This window comes from Drosophila willistoni (assembly GCF_018902025.1).
Source record: "Drosophila willistoni isolate 14030-0811.24 chromosome 2R unlocalized genomic scaffold, UCI_dwil_1.1 Seg200, whole genome shotgun sequence".
In the NCBI taxonomy this organism is placed as follows: Eukaryota; Metazoa; Arthropoda; class Insecta; order Diptera; family Drosophilidae; genus Drosophila; species Drosophila willistoni.
This window is the reverse complement of record NW_025814051.1, coordinates 5,954,268-5,977,267: the sequence shown is the minus strand read 5'-3', so window position 1 is coordinate 5,977,267 and position 23,000 is coordinate 5,954,268. Positions and strand designations below refer to the sequence as shown.

Sequence of the window (23,000 nt, the reverse complement as noted above, 5' to 3'; positions counted from 1 at the left end):
TTTATGCTCGCCAACACACAAACAATTTTGCACGTAAAAGCAATAAACTTGCTTCTCTTTTCTGTACATTTTTACCTTTTTTTTAAAACCAACCGATGGAAGTGGTAGAAGGGTAGCAGCAGTAACAGCAGAACAGGTGAAGTTGGCAACTGGCAAATCAAATGGAGCCACTTCTCAGTCATGGAGAAATTTGCCTCACATCCCCCGCCATATATGTGTGTATATCGAGCATTGGAGCACTTCCATTCGCATCCGTTCACACACGCCGCCAATGCCAATGACGACGATATCATTTCAAATTGTTTTCAATCAAATGTGACTTGCATCTGTAATTTGTATGCAAACGAGTTGGAGGGAGATGGGTATAGATATGGATATGTCTTTCGACTGATTTGTGATTGACATTGGAATGAAGAAAGAAAATGCAAGAAAAATGCTGAGCCAACTAGAGTCTTTAGACCCCATTTTGACTACACTTTCAAAAAAAAAGGTATCAAGCCCAAATATTAGCCATATATAAGTACATGCTGGAATTAGTCAAATGGTTCAGTTATCAAGTTTTAACTTTGTCTAAATTTTAAGTCTACATCAAGAGTTGACGCAATTCCTTTTGCTTTTTAAGCAATGTTTGATTATTTTGTTTTTTTTTGGCAGTGTACTTGATTAGAATTTGATTGAGTCTGGCTACAAATTGGTTATGTGTGTGGATTAAAAGCATTTAAGTGAGTTTCACAGAAAGCTCTAAAATTGAAATCCTTAATTGAGTATATAAGTACAGGATTGACCATTACCGTTACACTTATATCTCTTTTGGCTACAAATTTTGCTAAGTCACTATAAGGACGTGTATGAGAGTTTATTAATTAGTATTTACAACCAAGATAAACAGCTTAAAAACTTATTTTTAATAAAAGAGAATTTGTGTATCTACATTTTATCTGGTTGTTAATTTATAAATATCAAGCGATAACATTACAAGTTTACGAAAATCTGAAATTTTTCAATTGAAAGATAGACCTAAGCGCCCACTTGAGATCAATTTAGGTGCTACTAAACTGCCACTAACCTGGTTAATTCAACTGTAAATAAAAAGTTAACTAACTTAAGAATAGACAATTCCTTAATGGCCCATTGGGCCCTCGAGAGGCTTATTGTATATAAATAGACACTTAATAGACATTGGCAATACAAAAATCAATAATGGGAGGTTACATTTAATACTGACATTTAAATCTTTAGAGAATCAAAGCACTTATTCACCGTCTTTGGTCTATTCGTTATCATTACTATGTTGGCAATTCGAAAAAAAACAATATTAGGTAATATTGTACAAAAATGTATAATATTTAAATTAAAAACTACATAAGATCAAAAACGTCTACAAAAACTGTTCATCAACATGTCGGATGCTTTACGTAATTAATCAATGTCTTTTTATGTTTGATTTTTACAGGTTTGTCTTTCGTTGGGATTCATTTTCCAAATATAAAAACAAACCTAAATCCATTGAGGTTTTTGAAAAATTAAGTGAAAACCTCTTTTTGTTGTTGTTTTTTCGCAAACATTATCCTGACATAACATTTACGTAACGCAAACAGTGATAGGAGCAGATGGGCATTACGGCCATCGCTTTGTCATAATTAGAACACTGCAATCCCAGGGTTCCCTTTAACAGGGGGACTCCCTGTTCAGCAAATGCCGCACATAAACGCTCATCAAATCCATTTAACCCCGTAAATGGTCAGGGGTTACCCTTCATCCCATCATCGCAGAGCATCATCCCACATACAACCCGTTTGGATTACCGATTGGATTTTATTTGCAGCACACGCAGCACATGCACCATGCACCGTTATATTGAGGTGTCTGTGGATGTGTGTTCGTGTGGGTGTGTGTGTGTGTTGTGCGGCATATGTATGTGTTTACTGGGCTTAGTGTTTAAGTGGCGCATCGGTGAAAGCGAAGCCAAAGGAGTACACAGCAAAAACAACCAGTAACAGGACTACATAGTAACCATGCCAGGACATTGATAGCTAGTTGAGTTTCGTCTCTTTCACTCTCTCTCTTTCTCTCTGGTGTATGTTTGCTTGTGGCATTTTAGTGTTGGCATTTTTGCACTGATTTGCGTCTAATTGAATTTTGCTCTTGACACTCTGTGGCCGCCTTTTGGCCTCAACTCCTCAATTGGGCCTGACTTTTCTCACACCCCAGGACAATTTTGCTAAAGTTGCATTTAATTGCGCTGCCTACTTAAAATTACAACAACAACAGCAATAAGAGAAAACCCAGAAGGAAAGCCCACCCATAAATCAACACGCCTAAGGGTCTCTAGGCCTCAGAACCCAGTCTGGTCAATGAACCGCAAGGAAAACCAAAAGAAATGAGAGGAGAGAGCAGAAGAAGAAAACGAGAAAAAAAAGTGAATGCCAAACGGACAGAACTTGACTTGGTTGGGTGTCTGGTCTGGAGTCTATAAACCATTAATGATGTTGCCCCACAAGCCTCAATATCATTCTATTCGCAAACGTGTCTGGGGACTAGGCCAAAAACCCAAAAAAGAAAAAAAAAAAGAACAGAACAGAACAAGAAATTGTGCGAAGCGGAAACAACTTAATGACGCGCGGCGCTAATGGTTCACTTAAGCACCCACATAAGTTTCAGCATACCCAAGCACTGTGGTCTTGAGTGTCCAAAAAATCTGCATAAACCGAGTTTCAAGTGCAAATATTTCTTTTCACTAAAACTATTTTAAAGTATATAAATAAAAAATATCAAAAACAAAAGAGTTTAAAAAGAAGCAGTATATCATTTTTAGTTTTAGCCGGTCTTAAAATAGAACATTCAGAGTTATGTATTTCTTTATTAATCTTTTATTTTAGGTTAAAAAGAAAAAAAACTAGTGAAACAAGCAAACAATTTATAACGCTATTTATAACTATATTTTTCAATTTACACCAAAAAATCATTATAAATTCTCAATGATAGTCAATCAAAGTTTTTTATTTAATAAAGAATGTTTAAGTCATTGATTTAATTACTTATGTATAATTTAGCTATAAACTTTATAAGATTCATTTATTGTTTAAGACTATTTAGAACCACCATGCAGCCAATCATTTCGTTTCAATTTTTGGGCGTTTTTATGTTGTTTTTTTTCAATACATTTTCAGAACTTGCTGTTGCCTGCCAGCTAGACTCAACCATCGACTTGGCGGTGCTGCTTGTCATTGGGTTGTCGTTTTGCCTGGCAAAAATCGGTACCCAAGACCCTACTCAACCCACCCGTGTCCACATTTTGTCCCATGCGTACTCCAGTATTTGGCCTCCCCATCACCATCATAATCATCATCATCATCATCATCATGGCCATTCTTACTCCACTTACTGGCGCAGTCAACGCCGCACAGTAATAATTTCTCGCTAATGGTGTCCTAAATTGTCAAGAAATATGGAACCATTTGAATGCGGGTTTACCCCCAATGCCGCTGCTCGAGAAAGAGAGAGAGAGAGGCAGAGAGAAAGGGAGTTTGAGTATGTGGGCGGGTCGCATACATATAATATATATTTCACCGACTGTTGCTGAGTGCGGCGATGGCTTTTAGTACGTTTATGTTTTTGACTTCCGGTTTAGGCTACGACTTCAACAAAAACAAAAAAAAAAAAGAAGGAAATATATATTTCTTCTTTGTTTCTCATTTGGACTTCTTATTTTAGAATTTTTGAAAAACAAAAGAATGGTAGGTGTGGCAATGTTTTTGACAATCCAAAGTGCAATATGAGGGTAGTGTGGGTCAAGTGTTTGGCCTTATGTACAAAGCAGAAAGTAATCTAAAATAAGAAACGACTTTAAAGTGCGGTTTAGACAAAAAAGTTGAACTATGTTTCATATAATGCTTGTTACGTCTGCAGTTTTTACACAATTAGTCACATTCGTATTAAATAGTGCATATGCCAGAATTTGAAAAGTTCTATAGAATAATAATACTCTTAAAGACGACAATGGCAGATAACACTCCATCTGATCATTGTCCTTTGTCTAAGAACATTTGCCACAACAAATGCCCACAACATGGCATGGCTCATTCATCTGAAACATAAAAAGCATTTATGCTAAGCATTGAACGACTTCCGGGTACCCTTTGTAACATACAATATAATTAAGCACACATTAAGATATGAAAAGAAAAAAATTACTATTCAACTACTTACATGCTTTTGCAGCTGTGTGAATGACAGATTGGAGTCTAAATAAATAAATTATGTAATTATTAATTATCAATCGATTCAATCGCAATTTGTGAGTAAATTTATCAAGATAATTAAATGATCTCTCCTAGGCCAAAAAGAAAATAATTAAACAAGCAAAGATCTTAATGACTCTTAATGACAAACAAACATACAAACTTCAAACTTATAAATTCTTAGCTGTCAAATTTAAGGTTAGTAAATTTGATCAAGAGAATAGTTTTTGTGGATCTTGAGTCGTGTCTAAAGCTTTTTATCATAACTAGGTCAATTGTCAGGCTAAGAAACATGTAAACAATTGAGGAGTATACATTCAGAATTATCACTTGAGATTTTAGAATGCACTTGAGCAATGTTCCAGTTGTGTTTTCCAAATATTTTACAAGCCTGGGCATTTTCGAAAGGTGCAATAAATTTACTTTTCAAATAATATAGTTCAAAACAGAATACACTTATAATTCAGCCAAATATATTCGTGGACAAAACAGTTAGTTTTTTTTGCTTTTAATCATATTGTATATCAATATCCATCTACTCTTTGTATACAGGGTATTGAAATGGTTAGAAATAACGCCGTCGTTCAGGCAATGTCTTTCCATGTGCGTTTGTCTGAGTGTGTTTGCTTAAGCATTTTGTGCCAACACAGACGTAAAAAATCTGCTACTTATAAATTATGTTTATTTATTTATTATATTTTTGAAGCAGCTGCGCTCAACTACGTAATACTTTGTCCCTTCGCTAACACTCCTCCGCCCATCCCAAAGACTCCCTTACAATTCTATCCAAAGAAAAAAAAAAAAGATGAAAAAAACTTGGCTGTCAACGATTGTCCTCGCTTCTTCATAAGTCTGTAAAGAGACAAGACGAGTGGAACAACAACAACAAAAGAAAAAAAAGTAAAACATAAAAAGAAAAAGAAAAGAAGAGAGAAAAAATGAAAACGTTGAACAAATGCTGTTGACAGCGGACACACTCCAAGTCCAAGCACCATTGCCCCCATTGAATTGAGTTTCGAGACGACAACCAAAACGAAAATGAAATGAGAGCAGAAATAAGACGAGGGTATCCAAGCCCCCAAATTGCCAAAAGCTGACAAAATTGGGCATTGCCACTTGGGGACGATTATTGAAGGGGCATTTGTTGCTAATAATGTTATCGATGTGACAAATATAATAATATCCCAGAAAATGCCATTTACATAATGACTACAACAACAAAGAAAAGGAAGAAAAAACCACAAGTGATTTAACAGATTAAGTGGCTTGTGTCCAACGATGCCCGATAAGTTGAGGGCAATTAGGAAGTTCATTTTCAATAGAATTTGAATCATGTTTGACTGTTGATTATTGGGCATGTTTTTTTTAACATCTTGTGATAAACTAATTTCTTTAAGTGTTTAATTTAATATTAAGCAAACAAAAATAGAGGCTATCGGCAGATCTGTAAAATAATTTCAATTTAAAGAATTATTTTAAAACCTTTTCAAAATTGGATCAACTAGAATCTGTTAATTTTCTAAATCAACATTGGCTATCGACAAATTTATATAGTCATAATCCTCCATTCATTGGGATTGTCTTTGCGGAATACTAAAAAATACAAGCCTATAATGTAGTAATAAGAAGATGTTGAAACAACATTTAGAATGTCTAACTTCAAATTTAATGTGCTCATTTTACTCTGGCTGGCATACCCTGCGTACACGTAATTAGATGTTTACAAGTGTATTAGAAGCGTAGAAAATTTAACAAATCAGATAACTCATTAGAAATTCGTCTCTTCGGCTTTTGTCCTCTTATTTATATATCATAGTTTTTGGTTACGACAAAATATTTGAAGCTTAGCTTTAAAAATACATGAGCCTAATAAATAATATCTAAAATTTATTCCATCAAATAAATGTTAAAAGAACAACACGAGTTGCTTAATACAAAATAAATTTCAATTCCACAACGTAAAATTAAAAGCAATTAACTAGACTTTAACTCTTAGGTCATTTGATGTGATTTTTGAATTTTTGGTAATACTGAACATTAAATTTTATTTAACTAATAATAACATTCTTGTTGCTAACGCATAAAGTCTTGTGTCCGTTAAATTAAGACCCTCAGGGTAAAATGTGGATATTAAGTAGATGAATCAAATTGAATTGGGACCACAAAATGATAATTGATATCATAAAGCAAGTGCTCCAACATTTAACTGCCTCCCATTTGGCATGGCACTAAACTAATTAAAGCACCAAATATACAACAATAGGAATAACAAGGCAATGTCGCAATCTCTATAGGGGTGGGATGACCTAAACGCAAAATGCAATCAGAAATTAATTGTGGCAATAATTGCTTTATAAATAACTGTAAACTTACGCGTAGTATAAATTTCCACATACATTTTGTCTACATTCAGCAACAGGAACAGCAGCAAGTCAACAAAATTGTCAGAGTCGATAAGTCGTCCTTTTCCTTTTGGTTTTTATGTATTTACTCAGGTGTTTGCCATGTGGTATTTATATGCCTGAATGCATCCCAACGCGCAAAAGCAAACTAATGAAACGATTTTGTGGTAGATTAGTTAATACAACATCAATTCAACCGCCCAAGATAAACCTATCAGAGATGGGGAAGTAAATTTGAGCCAGCGTGGCGTATGATTGATTAATGTGTCTGTGTGTGTGTGTATATAGTATATATTTACCCCATGCAATAATTAGGTAGAACAAATTGAAAATGGAAACCCTTCCCTAGTGTAAATTTTAAAAAGTAGAACGTATAGAATGATTATAAGCTGCAATAATTGGGATATTAGCAAAAGAAAAGTCTAGGCCCAATTTATGAGGCTGCTTACCCACTCCACATAAGAGTAATATACCTATCACCCACAGTACTTGGCGCAACCAATATTCTTTCCATGTCATAGTGCGATATCCGATTGGGCAGTGATTACAAACTGGTTGATATCTTCGATCAATTATTTCCGTCAATCTGTGGTATTTGTCACTTGTGGCGAACGTGCTCATCAATGGATAATCAATATCCGTCTGTGTTTTTAGCGATCTATGAAAACCAACATCAATCGATGTCACCGTTGCTTCAGACCAATCTGCCTTTGTCGGTTGTTCCTTTGCTAGCCATTTTAATTCTATTTGGTATACGGGAGTATCCGTTTCAATAGGTTTCACAATTACAGTCAAATCAATTGTATTAAATGGTTCAAGTTTTCCGCTGGTTTGCTCAATTTCAATAAATTCATCATTGGGAGTTTTCAAATAATATAAAATATATTTACTGCTAAAATTGGTAAGATTAATTATACATTTTTGGCAACTTTTGGATGGCGCATTGCAATATAGTTTAGTGGGTGAAACAACCAGAGGACCGAACACTTCCATATTAATAAACCATGTACAAATTGCTTTACGAATTTCTTTCGAATGATATTTTTGTAGTTTTTCACTTTTACAAAAGCAATGAATGTTGGAAAATATAATTTAATTTGACATAAGAATCATATCACAATCATCAAAAAATATACAGGTTGCTTTTTCAATATTTTTTTGCCAAGTATTTTTGAATACTTTGTATACCCTTGTCGAACGTATTATAAAATTTTTATACCATACACTTATAGGAAATGGTATATTCAAGTCGCCAAAATGTATGTAACAGGCAGAAGGAAGGTTTTCCGACCCCATAAAGTATTATATTCTTGATCAGCATCAACAGCCGAGTTATGTCCGTCCGTCCGTCCGTATGAATACCTAGATCTCGGAGACTGTAAAAGCTAGTGCCACCAAATTTGGTATGTAGACTCATGTATAACCCACCAATAATTAAATAACAGTAAAAAACAATTCAAAAATTTTATTAAGTTAACATTTCTTGATTAAAAGAGTAAATAAGGTTTATTTATTGGAGTCCACATCCTAAAATTAGTTAAAACATATTGAAACTAAAGGTTGATTTGGCGACACAATTTTCTTGATTACTCATTAATATATATACTTAGTTATACATCAATTTTCAAAAAGAATACAAGTAGATATATTGTATGACTTGTATACTTCAAGAAGAAGGTTATTTGTATTTTTTGGTTGGAAATACAAAAACAAAAAAAAAAGAAACAAATGCAATTTGCTGACCATAAGATTTGATTAAGCCCAAAAACGTTTCTGTTAGTTGATTTCTTTTCGTTTGCCGTTACACCTTATCGCAATCAAAATTTATGCGGCAAAGGGAAGTAGAGTTTAGGAGCAGGAAGTTGCCCAGGATGTAGGCGGTTGTTTTTGGACCTTTGATTGTATTGAAAAATGAATGAAATTAGAATGTCTGATGGCATTTTGAATTGGATTTCGGCATTCCCGTTTTCCCGCCCTCTCCGTCTCCCGCCCCTCTCCAATTCAGCACAGTCTCCAATTTCCAATTTTCTATTTCTGGCCAATTTCAGTCAAACACCGCAAGACAGGCCACAAAATGTTGTTGTCCTATGCATGCCCCATACTATTTTTGTGATTGCAACACATGGTTGCATGTCGAGATTCGTCAGAGGCAAATGAAAATATTTGTATGGCTAGGGTGCAGGGAAATTTGTTTCTCTTGTCCCCTATTTTTTTTCTTTGGTTGCTTTTATCATCGTAAAACATTATTGACATTTCAATTGTAAAAGCATTTTGTGTCTGACAGACACTTTTCATTTACATATTCATAGCCCCCTCTCCCTATTGGCAGCATGACCGTTTCCCCATTTTAGGTGTTTTGTTTAACTCGCTCATTAAATTTTGCCCCAAACGAAAAATGTTTAAGACTTGTTCTTGTTCTTTTTGAGGTTTTTATTGTTTGTTTTTTGGTCACCTTTTCGGCGCACGCATAAAAGTTTCTGTCAGCTTCCTGCCTGCGCTTGGCAGGCTCTTCCATGGCCCAGGCTTAAGGAAAAGTTTTACGAGCTTATCCCAGGAAATAAAATGAAACAGCCAGAGAGACAGAGATAGAGAGAAACATGAGGAAAAACCTGCCCAAAAAGTGCAGCAGCACAAAGAAAAAAAACCTGGAAAATGGGGTAACCCAGGAATAGGAGGCAAAGGTGGATTAAAACAAGCGGCAGCCATAATATCAACTTTTATTTTCCTCTTCCTGTTCTTCACAGCGAGTCTTTTTTTTTTTGTTCTCACGCTAGTAGGTTTTCCTTCATGTCCTTCAATGGCTCAACAACATCTGCTTGAATGTGCACAAAAAGCCAAAGAAAAGTTATAAGGTGCCAAAGGCCGTAAAAGATGCAATCAAAATCAAACTGATTTGTCTCCGGGGAGTGATGCCAACTTTGATATTTACGGCCGCAAAACCAACGGAAAAAAAAGTAGAAAGACGATGTATGTAAGAAGTGGAAAGACATCAAGATTAAGATAAAGACGATACACTTTCGATTCTACCGATCCATATTGGAAGACTTTTCCTGCTGATAATAATGGTAAATATCCAATATCTGCGAGAAGAAATTATTTAGTTATGTTATAAAGGAATTATCAAATAAATATTTTCAAACTTTCAATCAAGGTAATAGCACTGTTTATTTTGCATTGTTTTCCATAAAATACCCAATTTTTCATTGGTTACACAATTAAAATCTTAGAAAATGCAAAATGACTTATCAAAAATTGAAAGTATGGCAAACAAATACATTTGAAATTCAGGATTCTTTTCTCAAACTTTTACTATTTGGTTGATAGTTAAGAATCTTAATCAATTCCGAGTTATTGTGAATCAGAAAGTTAATATGCCCGTCCCATGTTCGGCAAGGTCGTGAAAAAAGTTTACTAATTTTTTGTTATTGCTTTTTGTGTACATTTAAATCGCAGTCAAACGAAGAATCCTAAAGGAAGATGAACAATTCGGGCAGCTGGACGCTTTAATTAGACAGTCGCTGAGAATATTTGGCAGAGTCGCGGAGGAAGTTCTTGTGGCAAGTCGTGAAATTTATGCGTTAAAATTGCATAATTTCCTTCTGCAACAACAGCAGCAACAACAAACGCACATAGACAGTCAGTAAGAAGGGATGTGGGTGCAAAGAACGGAGAGGGAGTGAGAGAGACGCAAACTTTGCTCATAAATTCTCAGTAGTCAAGGTAAAAGGCAGAAAGTTTTTGGTCTCCCTGTTCCTCTACATCTCCCTAGGGCCATATCAAATTAAACACTTTTGAATCTACTTCTTTTTGCTCTTTTTTTTTGTATTCTTGTCTCGTAAAGATCCCCTACACATACACACACATACACACACACACAAACACATGCACCCGATTCGATTTTAATTTCCTGTTTCGGATTTTTTTTTGTCATTTCATTGAGTCTTTTCAAAAAATTTCTGGATGACAATCCAAGTCCGTACTCCGTAGTCAGAAAAAAAGAATATACATAGCTATGTGGATAACTGGGTGTCGTTGGTCTAAAATTCATGAGAATTTGTTCCTATATTAAATTATTAATTAACTATTTAGTGAAATTTCACCATAGTTCTTACTAAGAGTAGATCTATTTACTTTATATATTTACTTTAAATTTATTTTCTAACAGATATAATAGTTTCAAATGTAGTTTACAGGGTATCTAAATGTTGTCGTTATTCGCAAAGTTTTAAAATTCTTAACTGCAAACTTTATTTAGTTCGCCTTGTTTCCCATTTTTGGCTGAACAATTTTATGCAATGAATTTTGTTTTTCAGTTTCATCGTGTCCTGTCTGACTGACTGGCCCCGCTTCTCCCCTTGGTCTTCTCCGTTCTGTCGCTGTGTCTCTGTTGTGTCTGGCGGCGTTTTTATGAAGATAAAAAGCTCAGCGCCAGAGCTCAGCGGTTCGGCATTCAAAATTGTCTGTCTGTCTTTGGCCTTTCTTCTTTTTTTTTTGTTATTTCTTGTTTTTTGTGTTTTTTATTGCCATTGGCCCTTGTGGCTAATGGGACTGATGTGTCCTAGGCTCCATTTGATCCATGTTCATTGGCGGCAAGAGAAATTGGGAAAGGGTTAGGAGTTGCTGCTGCTGTTGCAATAATTGTTTATTGGTGGCAATGGATTTAAATTGTTATCGATTGCACAATCGCAGTAAAACATTTATGAAGATTTATGCGAAAAGTCTAAAATGCTTTTTATATTAACAAAACAAAATAATTATACAAAATTGAAAGTCTTAGGGTAAAAGCTTTGAAGACTGGTGTTATGCAGACATCACAAAGTCAGAAAATTTAGAGGGCACATAAAGATTGATATTGTGTGTTTTTTTTTACTTAATTGACACTTCGAGGAATTTAGGTGTAAGATTTTTTACAGTGAAATCACATTCACATAGAATATTGCTCTATCCATAATTTGTAAATTAAGATTAGTTCAAGAATTTCTTGAACTGCTTATATTAGTCAAGGAAATAACTAAACAAAAAAATGTGTATTATTTTAGATTTAAAATATATATTTTTTTAATAAGTTACAGCATACAGATTAGACGTCTGAAAAGAAGTTACCCACTTAACATAGTTAAATAAAAATATCTGCATAACTTAAAGATTCCGTTTTAATATCCAATGTCATTAGCAAAAAATATATGATCGTAAAAGTAAAAATTTACATTGTATAGTTTTCCATCAATAATTTTTATACCTAGCATATTTATAATAACTATAGAAAGAAATAAATTAGTATCTTGCCGCGTTTACAGTCATTTTCATTTTTAACATTTTCATTCGCACTTAAAGTTTTCATTTGCAACTCACACACACACACACACACTCACAAAATACAAATATAGAATCAGCTTCAGAATTTTATTTCGTACTCATCTCCTCATATCTCTTTAAGCGTTTATATGTGTAGATTTTTTAATACTCTATATGCATATGTATATGGGTGATGGGGTATACTCGAATGTGTCGATCGTTATTCTTCTTTTTACGGAAAGAAGCTAAAGTACGCTCATAAACAAATGAGTTATAAATTCTTTGTTTTCCCCTCTTTGCTCTAAAGTGATCAAGTAAAGACATAGACAAAGATGATAATACTTTTGATATTGTAGGATAAAGTTTGCCAGCTTACTAACAAGAACCTGCTGGTGAGTCAATGCCCCATGTTGGCATTTAAAATGAAATTTATTCATAATTTTAGGGTATCTAATAGTCGGATCCGACCAAAGTTTTTATTTTTTCGTAACTTTCATCTTGCTGGTGCGCTTGTGGTTCTGTTGCCACACTTTTGCCAGAGATTTTGCGCTTGACATATAATTTTTATGTCGCCATTCGACTTGCTGCTTCATGGATGTGTGCCTCATATCCTTTTTGTAGTAGAGCAGCGGAAGAGAGAATGACGATTGTGGGAAAAACTTTTGCTTTACGCACACTTGAAACTTTTTTTTTTGCGTTTTGTTGATACCTACGGAAGGTGTGAAATACACGTAAATAAAATAAGCAGAAAATTAAAAAGAAAATAGTTTTATATTTAAATTTTAAAAGTTAATTCTTCGCTTTTTGTTCCTCCCATTTATTCCATGCTTTGAGATAGTCTTTGTAAAAACGTGGTAACAGATGCCCCACATTCTTTACGGCCACGTTTAGTGGAACTAACTCGGGCTCTACAAGATTTTCGAATTTTATATATAAATATTGTTCACCGAAATTGTTCTCAAACATATCCAATAGGGTTTCGACTTGATGGCCCCGTTTGAAGGCATCTATTTCGGGTACATCGGGTAGTTTGTCTAGATCTGTACAAAATTTTTCTATCGCTCTCAATTCAGTTGAATTAGAAGATGAATTAGAAGATGATGAGATTGAGCCCGATGATGTTGTTGTAGTTGAGAGTAATTGATCATTGCTTTTCATTGCTGGTGTCGAATGGCCAAAAGTTTCAGTCGCACTTGTCTGTTTAAGTGAAGTCTGTCAATGATCGATAGAGGCAAAATTAAACTACATAAAAATTATACTTATCGTTGCCGAAACATATCGACCAGGACACAATCTTAGACTACTTACACGCTTATCTGGTGTATCCATCGTTTCAAAGGTCAGCAAATATAAAAATTTTTATAATATTATGTTTTAGTTTTTAACTACAAAGAATACTTATCAGACTAGACCTACTCGATTGAATTTAGATGAGTTTAATAAACTTATTAGAATTCCTTAAATAGTGGCAAACCAATTTCCCATTTGAGGGCAATAAAAGGTTCAGCACATTTCATTTAACAATATGTTTTGTATCTAAGAATGATGTGTAATTTATTAAAATGCAAAGAAGTTGCACAAAACGTATTTTAAAGAAAGGTGCGTTTATTTCATTAAAGTGTCTGATAAGCCGGATCGGTATGCTTAAGACTATTAAACTAAGAAAATTAAAGTTAAATTAAGAAAATGTTGACCTTCTGTGGTGTCTTGCGAATTGAAACTGCTGATTAGTAATATTGTTTGAAAAACTTAAAAATCAGCAAGTGCTGAGCATGCTGAAAGTCATTATGTGGTATTTCAATTGTATTATCCAGTAAAGGCTTCAGGTTCTCCGGAATGTCGCGTTGCTGGTTACTGCAAAATATCGATAAATTTATAAACATATTGAATTAAGTGCAAAATTGATTTACCTGAATAGCAAAACAGTTTGCTTTGCGAAACGATATTCAATTAAATTATTATTGGTTGCTGTATTTTGGGTGGCAACGATATTATAATTCTCCAACTTTTTCTCACGTAAATACTTGTTTAGTAATTCTGGTTTAAGCTTAACTATGTGTAAAGTATCCTCAGAGCTCTCACTGCAATGGATTAAGAATAAGTATTTATTTTTTCATATTTGCAAGTAATTCATTGCCAAACCTTAAATTCGAAGAATCGCTCACTATAAGTGAGCGAACGCCAAGTGCTCGGCAAGTTTGCAATAGATCGTTCAGATTGGTCATTTCGTCCATAAGAACAGCTGCCACAATGAGATCTGCGTTATTGGCTGAGATATTGGGCGAATCTAGGTCTGATTTTGGATATATGTCAATTTTTGAAGTCAAAATCGTTTCATTTAATCGGTTGAATTTCAATTGATGACAATTTAATAGCTTTTCGAATCTGTTTGGCTTGTAATAATTTGTCATCGGACAAATATGGTGGTTTAACATTGGACATATACCATGTCCAAAAACATACCACTGTGACCAAGTCTAGCTCAGGTAATACAAGACGAACTTCTAATTGAGTTCCAACCAATAACTTTGCGAAATCAACACCAGTTTTTGAAGGCAATGTATTAACCATTGGAATTTTTAATCTAAAATTATAAATTAATAAGTTAGAATTAAATTAAAGATGATGATGTATAACTTACCCTTCATCCTTCGACTTTTTTATTATTTCATTAACAATTAAATTAGCAAATTGGCCAACTTGTAAAACTGCTTCTACAGTTAGAGGCAGCAGCGAGTTAATAATGTTTTGAATTTGATCTTCTTTAAGTGAACTCCATTTGAGGTGGATGAAAATATTTGTAACCGACAGTAGAGACATTTGATGGTCTGTCTCCAGACTGGCTATAGACTGCAAACGCTCCAGAAGACCATCTGGGTGGGATATGCTCTTAGCCACTATTATTTCGTACATTAATATAATATTCAACTGATCAGTTGAAGAAAATAATGCCGACCATAGAATGTCTGTATATTGTTTCCTTAAAGTCATCAAAGCGAAAGCAATGAAAAATTTAGTCCTGTGCTGCTCGGAGTTGCTTCTATATTGAGGGTTTTGTTCCGATATTTCCTTGTTTATGCGCAATAATTCATTAACGATTTCTTTTAAACATGAATTGGGTAGCCAAGCGGCATAATAAATACAGTAATGACTTAGTAGTTGAAAGCCATTGGCATTTAAGTAGCTTGCCATTATCCCATTGCCATTATGAAATTGAATATTTATTTAGTAAAGTAACTTACGCTCCATAATTTGGAAACTGTTTTAGTTTGGCGATCATAGCCGTCAATATATTCTCGTCCTGTTTCCTATCATTACAATTTGCTAAAAGGTCACACAGATGTTCCAATGTCTCCTCTCCACCCTGTTGAAGCAATTCCAGTGGTTTTATTTGAAACTCTTCTATTTCATTCCAATTATTCAAGTGGGTAGTAACGAAGAAATCCACAGACTTTTCTAATACAACAGATTTCGCTTCCAAAGTTTCACACACTAGTTTATCGATCAAATGTTGCTGTAATTTTTTCAAATCTTTACCACATATAATCAATTTATCCACTTTATACTCTGTGTAGTAGAAATCACCAACACCTTTAAAGTTGATTTGAGTTATTAAGAATAGGCGGAACCATCCATGTTGAGCTCTTGGTAATTTGTTTAGTTTATCAATTAAAGCATTAACAAATTCGAAGTCCCAATAACGACTCATAATTTTATCTAATCGATCTTTGGTAAAGTGTATAATTTGTCTCTCAAAATTGTTGCAACCAACTATTTTTGTTAATAAACATTCCTTATGCCAATTGTCTAGGCATCCAGTGTCGGAAATCATGTCGATGAAAAGCAAGTATTCCTCTATAGACAAATCATGAAGTGTGGCCTGTAAGGAATAACACATTAAAATTGGAAGTGAATAGGAATAAATAGTTTTACGACATTTATGACTCTTACCTGGAAACAATATTCAATCCTTTTTACGGAACCACTGCAAAGTTTGGTGTTTTCAATTCCTTTAATTATAGAAGCGAGTTTAAGAAGCGTTTTTTTATCAGCACATTGTCTGGTTTCCTCTTTCGGTATACATATGAGCCATTCATATAATGGAACATCATTCCATTTCCAAGGAACGTTAACAAAAGCTTTGATAAATGACCCTAATTCCTCTGTTGTTAAAAAGTTTCCAAAGAGTCGAGGCAATTGTTCGTCATCCTCGACATCGAACAACTGCATCCTATTAGAGGCCGCCAAAAACTTCTCCACCAGATTCCAATCAGTCAAGTTGGAGAATTTTAAATGGGTTACAACATATTTTACTGTTGCATAAACAACAGTTATATTCTCAGATTGTAAGAGTCCGAGAAATAAAATGCTCAACCACGGAGACAAATCAAGGTTTTTCAGATTATCCAACAAACTGATGAGGTTAAGAGGCATCTGCTGTGCTTCAAGAAGCTCCAATGCATTAATGTATTCGGACCATAGGTTTTTGGGACACTTTATTGCATTTCCGACTTCGTTTTTCTCAAACTTTTTCTCAAGTTCATGCATAATGAATAAGGCCGATTGACGATTCATCTCTTCGTCTGATTGGAGTAGCTGCTGAATAATCGTCAGTAATTGTGGACACTGTTCTAGTCCGAGGTCAAAATTATCTGATAGCTGGACGAGTATCTGCCCAGCGAGAGGATGGTGATGGTCGCCATTCACACTCAGCGACCACAAACGATTTAGAATTAATTTTCCATCGTCACTGGGAAACTTTTCGACTTGGAGTTGCACACATTCCAAGACATTGGCCACCAATTGGCGATGCTCCTTCGAGGAGGCAGCTGCATCATTTTCTTCAAAGGCTGCAATCATCGCTGTAACTAGCTTTTGGAATATCTTCTGAGACAGATTTACATTTTTCTTCTTTGACTGGGTACTGATCCACTGCAGTACTCGATTCATAGCCAATCCTGTGATTTGCGACTGAAGCAAATCAATTAGATCGTACAGAAAATCATTAAGATCGCTTAAATCGATCGATTGAGCTTGAGTCACAGTATCCATATTGGTCCTTTTCTATTGTGAAATAATATAACCGGGAATGAAGACTTGTTTCCTCTGCAAAAACTTGTTCAAGAAAAGAAAAATGTTTGCTTAATGTGACCAGACTTGGCAAAATGATTTAACCACATTCACCTTACAGGGGAGCCCCCAATATTTTACTTGCAACAGAAAATTATTATAATCAATACATGTACACAATCAATATACAATCAATATATATACATATGTATGTACACATGTATTTATACATATGTACATGAGAAAGAGACAATTTATCGCTGTGTTGAAATCTTTTGTGAGAAATTATCGATACGTTGTTGATATCTATTGGAATGATTTACTATATATGCACTCCTACTGAATTCAAGGTCGATTATACATTTCACAAGCAAAATAAACAAAATATGCAAACTACTTTTTAGCGATAAGTTAATATTTAGTGTTGTAGTGATGGTATTAGAGATGTGACGTTGAAAATTAGTATTGGAAAAGTCGAAGGTTGCCAGATGTTGTTAAAGAACACACTTTGTTGGAAATACTTGAAAATTTAAGATAAATTTTAAAATTTAATTTATGGATTTAAATTATTTAATTATTAAATTACAGGAAATCTGACATCTAATAATTGAAAACCAAGAAATTATTTCTATCGCAATGAATTCCTTAAATTTTTTAATTAATTATATCCAATTTATAATCCGATATTTTTGAAATCTAAAAACTATTGGGTCATATTAAATAATTTAAAATTAAATCAATTAAGAAATAACTTTATTTGAGCTTACTGATTGAGTTTTGTAAATAGTTGGTTACACCAACACCAAGAACACAGGAAGCCAGTTTAAAATTGTGTGTTAAGTCTTCGTATTTTGTTATATAAATTTATCTCTTTACAAATGTCCATTTCAACTGTAATCTTGTTCTGCTCTTTCGTGTTGCATATATATGTATGATTCTAGCCTGCGAGAACTTCAGTGCTCCAAATGAACTTCCTGCTGGCAGCCTGTGGCCAAAACAACTTCATGGTACTTTGAGCAAAAGTAAAAAGAAAAACAAAAATAAAAGCAAAACGAGGAAAATAAGAGTGAAAAAGAAACGAAATGCCGTTAAATGAGCGGAAATGCAAAATTAACTCGCCGCGAAAGCGCTGAACAAACAAAGAAAATTCTTGTACAACTGCATGAGAAAAAAAAGAAAAAAAACGGAAAAACCATGAAAACAAACCAAAGCAAAATGAAGAGGAAATAGAGAAGAAAACGGCTGCAAAAATAACAAAAAAGAAAAATAGTTGAATAAACGTTTGCCACTTGGCCAAATTTAATGCAAATATTTGGCCAACCTCAGAATGAAATGCGAAACAGAAGCAAAAGGCCTTTGCAAATATTCAAATGAAACTACATATTTGAGTTTTTCGCTACAAAAATGGGGGGAAAAAAAAAATTAGGCAAAAAATTGTTTCTTTTTTTTTAACTGAACTTTCCGCAAGATGATTCCTTGACCAATGAAAATGACAACGTGGCATAAAGAAAAGTCGGCGGAAAATTTATGGCAAGCAGCGGTGCAGTGTAGCAAAAAATAAAAATGAGTTAAAAGGATTTCCCATTGAGAGAGTATTTTATTATTTTGACTTGGCAAACAGCGCGACTTCTGGTTAGTTGGCACTGACTTGGCTGACAATTAATGGTGGGCCAGCACTTTCCTTACAGGCCACAAGCACCATGCCGGCGATCCGTATCCGGATGCCGAACCGTTCCCCCTCCTTGGTGTCTTTGAGCAATTACTGCTCGCATTGTGTAGAGAAGAGAAAAGGACTATTAGCACCAAAGGCAAGCAACCTTTTGCCAAGTGTCCTGTGTCGTCACCGCTAAATTTAACATAATCCTCCTTGGAGAACCAACCAAATTTTTGGCAGCTGACGCCGCCCAACTCTCTGAACTACCGTTGTTGGCCTTTTGCGAGTCTCTGTGCATCTAGGACCTTTTCCAACTTGCGCATAATTAATTTCACATTCTTGCCAAAAAATTATGCGACAGGATTGTGCCTTCGTTCAGTTTGATTTTTCATTTTACTTGGCTATTTATTTTGATTTTTTTTTTTTTGCGGGCTTAAGCTTGCCTGACAATTGAATTTAACTAAGAATAGAAAAATAAATTCATAGGGGTTCAGCTAACGTAAATCCGCTATTGTAGCACTCAATTTAGTGAATTGATTTAACTTACATAACTTTTCGAAATTTAAACAATACTTTTATACCTTAAAAAATAAAATGATAATTGACTAGTTACAATTAGTTTGCCGTTATTCGAATGTCTTTAATGGAAGGACAAGAGTACACCAAAACAATAATTACACAGTCAACAATACTTTTTTAGAAAACATGTGGTTAATATAAAAGGTAAAAAATTCCATTGGAAAATCACTTGAAAAACATGTCACAAGCTCTCATTTGTCAATACGCTCACAGTTGAAATGTACTTACCTAAGGATATTTATTATGATATATGTATGTATGTATAACCAAGAAAACTCTTAGCTTAACGATTTATATACACAAATTGGGCCCGTTTCTTATTTTTGACTTTAATTCGAATAATGTTGTAAAATATATTTTAAAATTTCATTCAAACATATTGATAAAAGACTAGATACCTTAACTTATACGTAGAAACTTGAAGAAAGACTTTAAATATTTGAAAACAAAGTGTGCTTCATTTTTTTTGGCGAAATCTTTTCTATAAAAAAACTTGCGAAAAAAAGCAAGTTTCAGATGATATTCTTGGTATATAAACAACACTGTTGGCATTTGCATTTTCATTAGAAGAAACTGTGGAAACGTTTTGCAATATCCAGCCAGTTGCAGCACGTGCAAGACATGCTCGGTGTTCACCACTCCCTCAGGACTCAACACATCTGCCCACATGCATATGAGTCTCAGTCTCAGCATGACATTGCACTCAACTTTGCTTTTTGCAGCAAACTCACCAGACGTCGGGGTGGCAGCAATAGCAGCAAAAAACCAGCTGTTGACTTTTATTGTGGCTTGACATTAATTTGTTAAGTGTGCCATGCCATGCTGCCTGCCCCCAACTAGACCCAATTCACTCAGTAAACATCAGCACTGTTTTTAACCAATATGCCCGCTAACTTAAAATCTGGCTCAAGTCAACTGTATAAAAATGAAAAGAGAATGATTTTCAGCTTCAAATGTGTGGAAAAGTTGCCTTTCATTTTTGGCTTAATTACATTTGCCATTTCCTGTTTTTCAGTGGGTTGAATTGGAATCGAAGTTGGAGTTGGTGCTGAAGTTGGTATCGTTTACGTTTACGGAATCGTTGGCTTTGGTCTTTAATTATGCCCAATGCACTGTGGAAATGCTTAAAAATGCAAATTATGCGCTGCAAAATGCAAACGCATGCAAAACTTGTGGTGCTATAATTTATGTGGCATCGCCGCCCCAACCGATTGCCTTCATCTCCTCATCGCCATGTCTATGACTCTCTGCTTCTCTCTCTCTCTCTCTCTATCTCTCTCTCTCTCTATCTCTCTCTCTTTATCTATATATGTATATCTCCTACATCTGTGTCTCTCTTTACACTTAAGTCAGAAGTAATCGTGTTCCACATTTGTCATCGAGAACAAAAACAATGACGACGGCGCAAATCGGACTCCGCTATCAACATTATACTGAGTTATAAGATAAACATTATTCCTGATGCATGGATCTTGTTAAATAATGATTCTTCAAAAAATATTTTCATGACCTTGTATCTAAATGAATTCGATAGTTAATTAAATCCACTGGGACTGCCAATTGTCGGGGAAATCTAATAATAAGTTACAATATATAATTTTCTTAAGATTTTTTTTTTACTTTTAAAGATATTTCTTGGAATCCATCCTATAATTTTTTATTTTTAGATCAAATTTCCAAATCTACAAACACAAAAACTTATTTCCAATGTGCCCTAGTTTAAATCTGCTGCCTTAACAAAGCCAGATCCCACATCCATGAAACATCTAAGAAGATGTAATTATAATTTTTATTTGTTTATCTTTGGTAAATCTTTTTGCTTTAGTTTTAATGGCTTACACAGATTCAACTACAATCTATATTTTCATTGATTTTTTTTATTGAGATCTATAACAATTGTTGTAGTTAAGCCTAAATTGATTAATTTAGAAAAAAAAATCCTTAAATTTTTCAGACTCTGCTGTTATGGTTCAGCTTAAAGAAAGTAATGAAAATCATATTTAAGTATTGTGAAAAGATTATATATTTTTAGTTGTATAACACCAGCTTATCTCGATACCTTAGCTAATCGCTCCTTAGTACTGCCAAATAGCGCTTTAAACTTACAGATTCTAATTTGCATTTTCATACCCATTCACATAATATTTGTTTAATTAGGCCGTATTAATGTCGTCGTTGCATGGCAAAGGCAAACAGAGGTGGCAAACTGATTATAATGAGACATCGAGAAAGGGTTTGGAGTGAGTCAATCCGTGCATTGTTCTATTGGCCCATTGTTACCCACAGAATGGTTGGCCACAATACAAAACCCCCGTCCTTGCACATAATCGCACACTCTACTAACCCAATACTGTTCGATTTTCATTTCATTTTCATTTGTCGACGTATTTATTTAGAAACCATTTGCCTTCTCACACACATTTGCATATTGTTTTGTGTTTATACAAAATACAACACAATCGAATCGGTTTAAGCTGCCAAACAATTGTTTCACATTCGCTCTGAAAATTTACTCAATATATGTAGTTTGTTCCAAGTCATAGAAAATAGAAAATATGTCTCGCCAAAAGAAAACCAGTCTCTGGGAATCTAGTGATGAGAAAATGGATATGAGAACCACAACACAATTGATGCTCGAAGAAGGTGCTAAACCGCATCACACTGTATGTTTGATTGAACGGAAATTGGTTAATTTTCAATCATTCAACATGGACGAGTGAGTTTTTTTTTATTTTCTCACATAATATTTGATATTTTTAATTGTTAATGTCCCAAGTCCTCGATATGGAACCATCGTTGTTGAAGATGAAATGGAACCTCCATTGTTGACCAACTATATGCGTCAGTTCTCTCCCCCATACCCAATGGTTAGTAAGCCACGTCCCAGTGAGTCCGAAACAAATGTGTCACCCGATGCTCTGTTTAATCGTAAGCCCAAAAACGATTTTGATCCGCAAACTGGCTTGGACTTCAAATTTCTAGATGAACATATGAATAATGTTACCGAGGAGCGTAAGAAAATTAACTTTTTTAGGCAATTGCGGTAAGTGAAGAGTCAAATGGAAATCTATTTGTATCTTTACAAAATTTTCTTTCCACAGAAATCAATCTTTTTTTAATTATTAAATTGATTATATTATATCTATGAATTACAATATCGTTTGGTTGAGCATAAACAAAATCATTTGATGATATTTTTTTTTGTATTTTAACCGCAGAGAATCCAAAACATTTGACAAACAAAAGAAAACAAAACTTTATTGCAAATAATTTATTTTGCCTATAAATAGATTTTTAAGGCTATATACATATTTTATTTTAAAAATAGAGTCGAAGGCTTTGTTGCTAGTACTCATTGTTTTTTTTCCTTTAGGTCTAGTATTAATTACTTTATCTAAAATTGTAAATAAATAAATAAATATTTTAAAAAATGAACTTCAGTGGAGCTTCCCTTTTTTTTTTGAATTGAATTTTACAAGTACTTTAATTTTATACACTGAAGTATTTAAATTAAAGTAAGTGCTCCAAGTTGTGTTGACTGTTGGCAAAGGTCTTAAATTACTTGTTACTAGGTTCACACATCTTGTTTTATGGAAAAACACTTATTTAAAAAATGGAAAATTTCACTTATGGCATTCGAAAAACTTAAATAAACAGCTTTTAAGACAAGATTGGTCACAAAGGTCACAGTCGCAGTTACCTTACCGTTTAAACATTTAAAAAGAACCAAAGTAACCAAAATTGTTTTTCATAAAAATA

General features: G+C 34.1%; 3 protein-coding genes and 1 long non-coding RNA gene across 7 annotated transcripts; 1 reads left to right on the top strand and 3 right to left on the bottom strand.

The window, feature by feature from the left end:
* Window positions 1-6,259: 6,259 nt before the first annotated feature.
* On the bottom strand, window positions 6,260-7,741 carry LOC111518776. 2 transcript variants are annotated; one of them, XR_002724075.2, is made up of 4 exons: window positions 7,093-7,741; window positions 6,943-7,032; window positions 6,638-6,854; window positions 6,260-6,547 (listed from the first exon to the last, which is right to left on the bottom strand). It is a non-coding gene; the product is annotated as an uncharacterized LOC111518776 (long non-coding RNA). The 2 variants fall into 2 exon arrangements; XR_002724074.2 differs by having other exon boundaries at window positions 6,615-6,854; window positions 7,093-7,739.
* A 4,964-nt stretch (window positions 7,742-12,705) lies between these two features.
* Window positions 12,706-13,374, bottom strand: LOC26529899. Of its 3 annotated transcripts, none has more exons than XM_047011025.1 (2): window positions 13,247-13,374; window positions 12,706-13,135 (listed from the first exon to the last, which is right to left on the bottom strand). In XM_047011025.1, exons 1-2 carry the CDS (start codon window positions 13,265-13,267, stop codon window positions 12,728-12,730), a joined length of 429 nt encoding a protein of 142 aa, XP_046866981.1. In that variant the 5' UTR covers window positions 13,268-13,374; the 3' UTR covers window positions 12,706-12,727. The 3 variants fall into 3 exon arrangements, with proteins under 3 accessions (XP_046866981.1, XP_046866982.1, XP_023032278.1); XM_047011026.1 differs by having other exon boundaries at window positions 12,706-13,180; window positions 13,247-13,373; XM_023176510.2 differs by having other exon boundaries at window positions 12,706-13,150; window positions 13,247-13,372.
* Window positions 13,375-13,555: 181 nt separating this feature from the next.
* LOC124460386 lies at window positions 13,556-15,528 on the bottom strand. The gene is made up of 4 exons (XM_047011024.1): window positions 14,580-15,528; window positions 14,081-14,522; window positions 13,849-14,019; window positions 13,556-13,792 (listed from the first exon to the last, which is right to left on the bottom strand). Exons 2-4 carry the CDS (start codon window positions 14,371-14,373, stop codon window positions 13,666-13,668), a joined length of 591 nt encoding a protein of 196 aa, XP_046866980.1. The 5' UTR covers window positions 14,374-14,522; window positions 14,580-15,528; the 3' UTR covers window positions 13,556-13,665.
* Window positions 15,529-21,682: 6,154 nt separating this feature from the next.
* LOC6643509 lies at window positions 21,683-22,435 on the top strand. The gene is made up of 3 exons (XM_002066320.4): window positions 21,683-21,957; window positions 22,018-22,284; window positions 22,343-22,435. The coding sequence occupies exons 1-3, from the start codon at window positions 21,797-21,799 to the stop codon at window positions 22,365-22,367; spliced, it is 453 nt and encodes a 150-aa protein (XP_002066356.3). The 5' UTR covers window positions 21,683-21,796; the 3' UTR covers window positions 22,368-22,435.
* Window positions 22,436-23,000: the final 565 nt, after the last annotated feature.

Bases quoted from the DNA above. Each gene is read 5' to 3' on its own strand.
- LOC26529899 (XM_023176510.2), bottom strand. From the start codon at position 13,267: ATGGATACACCAGATAAGCGT. The intron at 13,151-13,246 runs GTAAGTAGTCTA...GATCATTGACAG, and splicing joins TGGATACACCAGATAAGCGT to ACTTCACTTAAACAGACAAG.
- LOC6643509 (XM_002066320.4), top strand. From the start codon at position 21,797: ATGTCTCGCCAAAAGAAAACCAGTCTCTGGGAATCTAGTGATGAGAAA. The intron at 21,958-22,017 runs GTGAGTTTTTTT...TAATGTCCCAAG, and splicing joins CAATCATTCAACATGGACGA to TCCTCGATATGGAACCATCG. The intron at 22,285-22,342 runs GTAAGTGAAGAG...TTCTTTCCACAG, and splicing joins AACTTTTTTAGGCAATTGCG to AAATCAATCTTTTTTTAATT.
- LOC124460386 (XM_047011024.1), bottom strand. From the start codon at position 14,373: ATGTTAAACCACCATATTTGTCCGATGACAAATTATTACAAGCCAAAC. The intron at 14,020-14,080 runs GTTTGGCAATGA...AATCCATTGCAG, and splicing joins AGCGATTCTTCGAATTTAAG to TGAGAGCTCTGAGGATACTT. The intron at 13,793-13,848 runs GTAAATCAATTT...GATATTTTGCAG, and splicing joins CAAACTGTTTTGCTATTCAG to TAACCAGCAACGCGACATTC.